The sequence below is a fragment of the Malus sylvestris genome, chromosome 15 (assembly GCF_916048215.2).
Source record: "Malus sylvestris chromosome 15, drMalSylv7.2, whole genome shotgun sequence".
NCBI lineage: Eukaryota > Viridiplantae > Streptophyta > Magnoliopsida > Rosales > Rosaceae > Malus > Malus sylvestris.
The window spans coordinates 27544869-27555733 of record NC_062274.1 but is presented as its reverse complement, the minus strand read 5'-3'; the positions used below and the strand labels follow the sequence as shown (position 1 = coordinate 27555733).

The window sequence follows — 10865 nt, the reverse complement described above, 5'->3', positions numbered from 1 at the left end:
TAAACCAAGTCAATCTAGCGTATCAAACGTGTCCCATAAAATTAATACGACCATGTTTTGTGTAATTGCATGTGGCAGTACACTAATTTGGAATTGGATCCTCTCCTGAGCTTGAGCTCAGAGCCTCCTGACCAACACACAAGGGCCGTTGGATTTTAATCCAACGGTTATAATTATTATAACTTAAAATTCAACGGCTACAATTATTATAACTTTTAGAAGACCTCCTCCCTTTACATTAAAAAAAGCCGCCATCTAATCTAATCTTCAGAGTTCTATATAATATTCTTGCTCGCTTTCCCACCTTTCCTTGATATATACTTACGTACCTGTTTTCTAGCGTGGGGAGAGATCACATAAGCCAAAACTATTTGGTGTACAAATTTCCAAGACTAGCTACAGTTGCATGCTCGATCATAGCAAACATGAAGAAACCTACCAAAGAAAGCAGACTCACAAAGTTCATGAAGGCCCCCCTAAGGATTTTAATCAAGGCCAGGGATTTCTACATCATGAGCATGACCGAGTGCTCCGGTCGATTCGATTACGGCACGGTCATGGGATGCCCTGCTGCCCAAGTCCCAAGTGCTTTGCCTAGAAGCTTCAGCACAAGCTCTACCAAATCAAGCACTGCCGATAACGAAGATTACAGGGAGCTTATGAGGGCTGCTTCTGCTAGGAGCGTAAGGAATAAAATTGAATTCGATCTGGCGCGAAAAGTTCAGCTCCCTAGGCAGCCTCCGGTGGCGGGAGTGCCCAACGCCATACCTCGCAGTCGAAGTGTTGGAATCAGAAGGATCGACGAAGACAAGATGTGTGAATTTGATGAAGAAGAAGAAGTCAAGATCAAGAGAGCGGTGTATCCGAGGAGTAGGAGCTATGCTGTTTCTAGGAGAACAAATTAGAAGGGGTAGCTTTTTATATCAAAGTCAATTGTATTATGTTGATCTTAATATCCTTTTTAGTTCAAATGCTTGAGCTAGTGGATTGTAGAGTGGGGGTTGTTATAAAAGATTTTAGTTCTGGAGATTTTGAACCAGTATTTGCTATGTAAAACATTATGTGAAATGAAAGATGTATATTATAGAGCACGTAATGTGTTCATCAGTTATAGGAACTGTCAATGTGTTCATCATTTGGATCCAGGAGAAAAGGACTGCAAAACCAGAGAGTAAACTGTGAATTCCCCTCCTGAATTTTCCCTTAGCCTTCGATTTACCCCTAAAATTTTTAATTGGAAATTTAAGGACTTAAACTATTTTTTTTTTTTTTTTTGCCGATTTCCCCCCTATCCTTAGTTTTTTTAGATCCCATCCAAAATAACGTTAACTCTTATTACGTGCACACCACGTGGCAGTCCTTTGAGGACAAAAACGTCACTTCGCTAGACCTTCAAACACAAAAGTTATAAAATCACACATATTTCCGTAGGTCGATATTTTAGAAATCTACGGTTTTCAATTATTTAAAAAAAAAATTAAGCAACCGAACTATCATCACATGTTGTGTGTTGGTACCATATTATATTGAGCCTCGTTACTTGGGTTTCCAGACATTGAGCCCATGATTTATGTAAAAAGGGAGGAGCCTTTAGTCTATAAAAGGGCCTCCTCACCCTCACAATCGTCAAGTCTCATCCTCACATACAGAAGCCACAAGGCTCACAAACAGAGAAACTCTCCCAAACTCTCTCTTTCTCTGGGGGACTCCCCCTCACACTTGTAATCCATACATTCATACAGAGAAATACAATCAACATCAGTGTGGACGTAGCCCAAACATTGGGGTGAACCACGATACATCTTTGTGTTCTTGGGCGTTTGCATGATTCACGGTCAGATTTACGTTGTTCCAAGACCTTCCGATTTTGTGCATCAACATTGTGCACATGCTTCCATTTAAGAGAAGTTTGGATGAAATGAATGAAAACTAATAGCAAGGGGGACATTGGCCAAAAAATTAGTTTCAGTACTTAATTTTTCAATTAAAAAGTTTACGGGTTTGACCAAAAAAAAAAAAGTTTAGAGAGGAAATTGAAAGTTGAGTAAAAATTCAAGAAAAAATTGGCATTTTACTCCAAAACCAAATGCATGTGGGTTATAACAATTCCTTAATTATCTGATCATTTTCGTTGGTCTTTATTTGTTTCTTAAGAAAATTTATTATTTTAATAAAAGTTTAAATGGAGAGATTCAGTTCACAGAAATTTTTTATTGGTCACATGATGATCAAGGAATCCATCACAAATGGTGAATAAATAAATGTCCTTATAATGTTTTAATATCAATCTTTGATATTAAATTCAAAAATTGGATGATCTTATGAAATTCGACATGTCATTTGAAACATTAATTTTGTTGTTGATATTTGGTTTGTTTGAGTTTATCTTGCAATTTGAGTCTAGTATTTTTTGAGTAAGTTCCTCCATACGTCTCCTAACTGTTGATATAGCAGAGGTCACTTGGCTTGGTGACATTTTATTGTAGTTTTATATTTATTTCTTTAGAAAAAATTCAAACAATGAGCGACCACAAATCCTTAGTCGCCAAATGATCCAGAAAACGGGACTCTAGAAGTTAGAACCTTTTCTGATATTGGGAAATCAGAAAAGAAATACCACTAACTTCAGAGTTAGTTGGTTTCTAAAGAAATTTAAATACAGTCTACTAGCTGTTGGATTTTAGAACAAAGTTAGAATAAAAGAGAATCTTCATATTGAAGTCTTCCCCAAAAAATGATAGTAACATACCATAACTAGTGTTAGAGCCGCTAACATAGGTGATACAGTATGCGAGCCGCTAGCATAGGTGATATAGTATACGCATATATATGGTCCCAAATCCCAATCAATATGCTGTTATACGACCTGTAAACGGATCGGATTTATTGGGTTTGGGTTGAATTTCACCTGATCCGTTAAAGTTAACGGATCATCCGAACTTAATTCGTTAAGTTAATGGATCATCCGAACCCAATCTGTTAAGCTTATTGGTCAATGTTTCATCTGTTTCACCCGTTAACACCTATTAACAATTTCTTTTGATTTTTTTGTTTAATTTTGCATTTGAAATTATGCATTTTAATGTACAAACAAGATCTCAAATTCAGATTTCATTTACAACAATGCATTTAGTAGTGAAACATAAAGGCACAACAAGAAGCCTGATCTGAAAATAAATAATGGGACTAATAAAGTGATAGAAAGCTGAACATAGAAAACTATTTCAAAATTCCAACACGCAATGCCAATATGCAAAACCAATGGAATCAATCCATTTTGACAATTACCTCCATTGTCCAACCTTTTCTCCGTTTGAGGCCTGCCATGACCTTCTTCTTCAAGTCCGAGACAGAGAAGCACTTGAAGGAAGGATCTCGATCCGGCAAGCCAGAGGACGAGTTGCCGCTGTTGGAGGAGAGAAGCTTGACTCGCTCTCAAGAAAGCGGCCGAGATGAAGTGTCAGAGCCACTGGAGGAGGAGGAGGAAGAGTCGTTTGTTGCCATTTTGAGCCGGGAATGTAGTCCTGGAGCATATCGGCGATCTCCTTGAAGTGGCAAAGATAGGCTTTGAGTTTGAGGGCTTCCAATTATAACTATTGAAATTACACAAAAGTCCTCAATAACGGGTTTTGCAGGTTGACCCAAAATGACCCGTTATTTAACGAGTGATTAACGGGGGTCGTTAACAACCCGGCCCATTAAATACTCACCCGAATACTAATTTTAACGGGTGGGTCGGGTTTAAAATGCCAGGTATAGTTATACGTCATTCAATAATGCGTTGCATTAGGAATGAACCATTGTGGTGGAGCAAAGTTTGGATGATGGTACTAAGTGGTGGATTGTCCGGTGTTTAGTGTGGATGCAAATTTCTATAGTCTCTTCCTTTGGTAAAAATGCACCTGCAAAATAATAATACCTTCGAGTAAGGCCAAAAGCCTCATGCATGATCAATAGGGGACTTTGGTCAAAGAATCTCTGATGCCAAAGTCAAAATTATGAAAAGAATGTATTATTAGGAGTTTGTGGGTAGGAAAATGGCTTTGCATTTTAGTTGGATAAGTGAGGTACTTATAGGAGTGGCCGGCCCTTTGGGTGGAGAATGGCCAGCCATATATGGTGGAATTGGGTGAATTATTGCAATATATTATGTGAAATAGTATCTTGCAATTACCATGGTAATTATTCCTGAATTAAATAGAAAGTTTTGGAGGTTACCTTATTGAATAAAATGAATGAGGGGAGTGATGAGTGGACTTTGAATAAATTTCATAAAGATCACCTTTGACGCTTTGTTGTTTGAGCTGTTATTGTTTGTTGCATGTGCATGAGAATTTTTGTGTTTCTCAAGGGTAATCTCGTCTTTCTTGTCAAAAAATCCATGTGTCGCCTACTGGATTTTGGGATTATTTTTTACTCCAAAGTTAGTATTTTTATTTTCAACCAATTATGTTTTAGGTGTAAATTATCTCCCCACCTTTTAATACAGCTGAGAGTAATAATGTAAATAATGGTTGCATTTTTTTTTTTTATGGAGATGAACTCATTCTTCTACTTGCAAATAACATATATTCATTGTAAAAATTTCATAATCATAACTATTTAATTCCTTAATCTTCATTTGAAGATCATTCCTACAAAAAAATTATTCGAATCGGATCAAATAAATCAACGGTGTATGTATACCAAGAACACATTAATAATGTATCATCCATTTATTTGATACATGTGGATGACTGCACGATCTCCGATTTGAATAATTTTGTAAGAATGATCTTTAAATGAAGATTAAGAAGTTGAATGGTTCCAATTATAAAATTCCCACAATTAACACATGTCATTTGTAAGTGACTGGAAGAACCCCCGATTTAATAGGATATATTATCTCCTTTACGTAATTTAATCTGAACAAAATATCCCATGACATTGGACGGTGCATGGTGGCACAAGCATACTGGCATTGGGTATATTCGGATTTTATCCTACTTTAGGTTTTACCATAGTTAAGTTTTGTGAGTTTTATTACTATATGCATTCTTCTGTTTGTTTTTTAGACTCACATTCATTCATTATGCCGATTACTTCATCAACTATCCCTACATCATTGTTGAAGAGTATTGCAGTTCTAATTCCATTCAGGGTGTGATTGTGTAGCAGTTCTAATTCCATTCGGAGGTGTAAATCTTAGTAGATTATGTGTAGAATTCTATAAGATCTTTCCTTGTTGTATTTGCATTACTTGGGTAAGAAATCGCACACATAAGATTCTCTCTTCCTTATCACTATACATAAAAGCACAAAAGGTAAGAAATCACACACAAAACCGATGGCCCTCTCTCTTTCCCTCAATAGAATAGGCCTACAACAATTGTCGTTTTGTAAATTTTAGATTTTTTTCATGCAAAGTACACCCGTTTTTTTTGTTGGTCACTTGAGAAAGCAACTTAATACATGTTCAAACCGTTAAAAAAGTTCATCAATTTTGGCTCTTTCCATCTTTAGGATTGAAAAATTAAAAATAAAACCCAGTGAAAACTGATGAGATAAGTCGCACAAAAAACGTTGGACACTTGCAAGTTGCAACATGTTTATCAACACTTAGCAGATACACAGCACAAACAATGGACACATGGCATAAACCCATGCAAACCAGATTATGCATTTGAGCCGAAAAACAAAAATTTATTGGGTGTACAAATATGCAATACTGCAATTACATGATCATAATTCATGACCAACGATATGTACAAATCTAAGAAAGATCAAAGAAAATTCAGCAAGTTGATGAAGCTTCCCATAAGGCTTTTGGTAAAGGCCAGGGACTTTTATGAGCATTACAAAATGCTCTGGACAATTCGACTGTAATGCAATGATGGGTTGCCCTAGTGCCCAAATTCCAAGTGCTTTGCCTAGAAGCCTCAGTGCCAGCTCCACCATATCAACCGCCAGCAGTGATGAACATTTCAGAGAGCTTGAGAGGGCTGCTTCTGCTAGGACTCGTGGTAGTACTAATCTAGGTCTAGTTGCTGGAAAAACACAGCAGCCTAGGCTGTCTCCGAAGGCTGGGACTGGATCGAACGTCATGGCTCGCAGTCAAAGTGTTCGAATTGGGAGGATTGATGAAGACAAGCTGTTAGGTTGATATAATAGGTATATTTTGTATCTCTTTTACCTATTAATTTAGTCATGGTTTGATATAAAACAGTTGGATTTGATGTATTTTGTGTGAATTTTATAGAAGTTATTTTTTCGGAGAAAATTGGATTTTTTAGAAGAATTACAAGGAAAGCACGAAAGAATAACGAAGTGGACTGATGCTATGTGAGAGTGGTGCTGGAATTTGGGCTTTATCAAATTAAGTCCAATTTGGGCTTCATAAAAACGGCATGTGGATTAGAGAACAAAAGGAAAAAAGGGAGAGAAGAAAAAAAAAAAAACGAAGAAAGTCCAACCAGGGGGATGACGGAACCGAGGCTTCTATTGAATTGCATGGGGGAGATTTCAAGAGCCGCAAGAGGGGTCGAGACCTAAGAAAAAAATAAAAAAATAACACAGCGCAGAGACATACATAAGCCGAGAGAAAGAAGAAGCAATTGGGGGAATTCTAGCTTTGCTGTGGAGTGGAGAATGGAATTTCAGTTGTTTCCTTCTTTGTTTTCGAATTCTAGCGTGGTGTATTTTATTTCGATCATGAACTAAATCCTTTTGCTAGGATTAGGGTGTACTCTTATCATGAACATCTAATTCTTATTATTTCATATTGATCTCGGTTGTTTTCCATGTTGAGTAATTGTTATTGTGCTTTATCGTTATCAAATAACTGGCCATTATTTGTGTGAAGAACTAAATTGGGACTGACAGGTTGAGTTTAGTAGATTGCTTCTCATAACGATTACCATGAATTACATAATTGAGTAGACATACTGGTTATGATTTGTGTAGTATTGTGAAATTATCCATTTAGCGTAAAGGGATTCGATTATCTACTTCTGTGGCTAGACATAGCATGGGTAGATAGTTAGAAACACAGTTGGTATATTCTGAAAGGAAATATTGACGAATCAAAGGATAATTGCTAGCAAGATGGGAATAAATTGAGTTTAATATGAATAACGGGATGAGATGTGATTGAGAATGAGGGACCTGATGTCCTAGTGCTTCAATATATTAATTTTTCATAATTCATTCACTTTTACTTCGTGTTTGTTCAATTGATATTTTCAATTTCGTTTGGGTTTTTGCATATTTGAATTTGTCATCGTTATCCATCTTTAATTTAAGTTTAGTTTGAAGTCAATCTCAATAGTAAATTTAGGTTAATCCGATCCTTGTTTGAACGACACTCTACTTATCATTATATTACTTGGACGATATTGTACACTTGCAATTTTCAATAACACAAGCCTTGTGAGTTTAATGAAGAACAAATGATCAATGTCAAGGGAGATGTGTAACCAAGAAGCAGAAGCTATATAGATATGTTTATTTCTAGGAGAACAAGTATGTCTTAGTTATTTTGATTAATTAAGCAATTTCTGTATTGTTAATTTTGTTGTTCTTATGATTATCTAAATGACTTTTTCCCAACAATCTCGACAATCTACACCATCATGTTGATCAATGCAACTATGGTAGTTCTTCAATTGACACAAAAGATATCAAATCCAAAGCCTTGTATGAGCTCTGTGACCACTTGTTGCGCAAGAATTAAACAAGGAGAAATTAGGTTCTCATCATTCATTTTGCTACTCCATTGATATAAATCTTATTCCTTTTCAATTTTTGATCAAGGTCCTTGGGTATTAATAATATCATTAATTATTTCAATAATAAAATATTTTTTTATTTCTAAATTTTTTTATGACTAAATTTTTTATCATATATTTTTAGTTTTAGTTTGTACCCATTTTTAATTTGTAATTCTTTTTTTACCTGTACCAATTTTCTTTTCAGTTTTAATTTGTACCCATATATTAATTTCTTTTTGTACCCATATTTTTTAAAGTTTATTTGTATTTGTACCCATATATTTTTTTGTATTTGTACTTTTTATTTTGCTAAATGTACCCATGCTAATTATATGTACTCATTCATGTAAAACTTTTTAATCTTAAAATGTACTCATTCTTAAATATACCAATTTGTTATACGTAAAATGTACCTTGTTTTATATAAAATCTATTCTCTAATCCATTTTTAAACTTATATGGTTACATTATTTTAAAATGTATTCATGTCAAGTTTAATCGAATAAATTTACTAATGTTATTAAGCCTAATATATTTCTTTCTTTTTTTGTGATTTTGAAGAATGTACCCATGTTTTGATACAATAATTTTTTTGGTTAATTTTGATGAATGTACCCATGTTTATACACACACACACACACAATAGTATATTTATATTTTAATATTTTTAATCCCACAAATTATGGTTTTTTTTATTTAAAATCTCATTTATATAAACAACTAAAATTTCTAATTTTTAATTTAAAAAATATAGTAACGTACATAGAAATAAATTATCACATTAATTTCAGGGACCTCGATCAAAAATTAAAAACCAACAAGGTTTCAATCAAAGAATATTCATAACTAAGGACCGCATCCAAAGTCTCCCATTAAATAATTTTGGCATTAATTTACTTAATCTAATTTTTTATATGTAGTTGACATTTTACCATAGTAACAGAAAACAAAGTTAATGTTAAAATATAGACACATGGCTCGTGGCCAACTTTGCCAAACTGTGCATCATCATGCATGTATTGGATTGATTGTTGATGAAAGCTGTGTTGAGATATTTTACTTATTGTTGGAAGACTATAAATGAATTCAAAAGGACGTGTGTACTTTTTATGCGGAACTTTGAATCTCAACACACTCCTACAAATCCGAACAACTGCTCTAACCCTCCGTGCATGTTTAGAACCTCACATGTCGTCGGGTTGGCTATGGTATGTCGAGTTGCCCTTTGATATTCACCTCCCAAGACCTAGAGCCGAAAGTGTCTAAAGACCTAACTAGAATATTTGAACTGTGGAAAATCTTGTGTTTCTTATATTTTCCCTATTCCCCAAAGCCTTCTTATATAGTGGTTGGGAAGAGTGTACAAAGACTGAAAAGCCTATGAAAATCCCAAGTATATTCTAATATGAATATCTCTTAATTTTCATCTAATTATCACATAGATAATTAGGAGGTTAATATCCTCATGTGGGTGGAATATCCTTTGATATTTATTTATCCCATAAGATAAATCCTACATTTATGATGATTTATTTTAAGCCATTTATATGTAATATTATTTAGACCTGGTGTCACATCCCAGCCCGGGGCGGACCACTTCCCGGGGCCGCTCTACCACCATAGCACGATATTGTCCGTTTTGGGCTTACCATTCCCTCACGGTTTTATTTTTGGGAACTCACGAGCAACTTCCCAGTGGGTCACCCATCATGGGAGTGAACCCTTCTCGCTTAACTTCGGAGTTCCTACGGAACCCGAAGCCAGTGAGCTCCCAAAAGGCCTCGTGCTAGGTAGGGATGGGAATATACATTTAAGGATCACTCCCCTGGGGCGATGTAGGATATTACACCTGGCATTCGTGTCGTGTTTTCCGTGTTCATGTAGTTTTCGTGTCATACCCGATATCTTAACTGGTCTGTTGTGTAACACCTGTTAAAATAAATGGGTAAAATGACCCGACCCGAAATCAACCCGATAATATTAACAGATAATATGACCTGACTCGTTACCCGCGTTAAGGAAAATATATTTTAAACCAATAAATAATCAAATGAAAAACATAATACTAAATAAGTATATACATACCATATTATCACATTCAAAGCATAAAACGCATAACATTCAAAACATAAAAACGCATTTGTCTTTCAAGTATTACATTTTTACATACCCAAAATAAGAGCATAATAAAAATTAAAAAAAAACATTAGAACATTACAAAATATCAAATGTTCAAAAGATTTGCTAAATTAAGGGAGTTATGTTTCAAGGTTTGGAACCTTGCACATTTTCTTACAATCAAACTCTTCAATTTTCATCAATCACCATGGGAAACGGTATTGGAACTTTGGCTTGATATATTGTCTTCAAGAGCTATATTGATGATATTTTCAATGAGGCTTTGTACATTAGCACTCTCTTCTCATTTATCCTATGGTTATTGTTTAAGTAAAATCTTTAATAGTTTTTTAATTAATGTAGAAGTGTGAAAAATATAGAAAAATATATAAACGCTCATAATGACAAGCTTTACAATTTTCGTAAAGGGCTTAACTTTGAAATGTACCACTATAATCATATAAATCATAGATCAAAATTTAACTGTTGATTGTTGTTTACATTTATGCTTCATTTTTCTCACCAAATTTTATTTTTTTAGATTTTATTTTTTGAAAACATGATCTATTAGAGGATACAGGAAGATGAATGGTTCAGATCATTGATATTATGTTCAGAGTTTTACCGTTAGTGAAAATATTGTTTGGTGTTTATAAAGTTTACAAAATATATAACATCGACTCATATTTCAATTAACCGTAAATATCGGGATGTGATATCAAATATCCGAACCGTTCATCTTCCTACATCCCCCAGAAGATCATGTTTTCAAAAAAGAAAATTTTAAAAATGAAATTCAATATAAACAATAAAGCCTAAACGACAATCGACAGTTAAATACAAATTTAAGGTTTATGGATTATAGTGTCGGATTTCGAAGTTGACCCCTTCATAAAAGTTGTAAAGCTTGTCACTACGATTGATTGTGTGTATATATATAGACTTTTTTTTTTTTTTTACATTTCTCACACTTCTACAATAATTATTATTAATTTTATT

At 34.4% G+C, this 10865-nt stretch overlaps 2 protein-coding genes across 2 annotated transcripts; both read left to right on the top strand.

The window, feature by feature from the left end:
- Positions 1-364: 364 nt before the first annotated feature.
- LOC126603987 (uncharacterized) lies at positions 365-1260 on the top strand. Its single transcript, XM_050271031.1, has one exon. The coding sequence runs from the start codon at positions 426-428 to the stop codon at positions 903-905; it is 480 nt and encodes a 159-aa protein (XP_050126988.1). The 5' UTR covers positions 365-425; the 3' UTR covers positions 906-1260.
- A 4567-nt stretch (positions 1261-5827) lies between these two features.
- LOC126603992 (uncharacterized) lies at positions 5828-7454 on the top strand. Its single transcript, XM_050271036.1, has 2 exons — positions 5828-6132; positions 7406-7454. The coding sequence occupies exons 1-2, from the start codon at positions 5828-5830 to the stop codon at positions 7452-7454; spliced, it is 354 nt and encodes a 117-aa protein (XP_050126993.1).
- The last annotated feature ends 3411 nt before the right edge of the window (positions 7455-10865 follow it).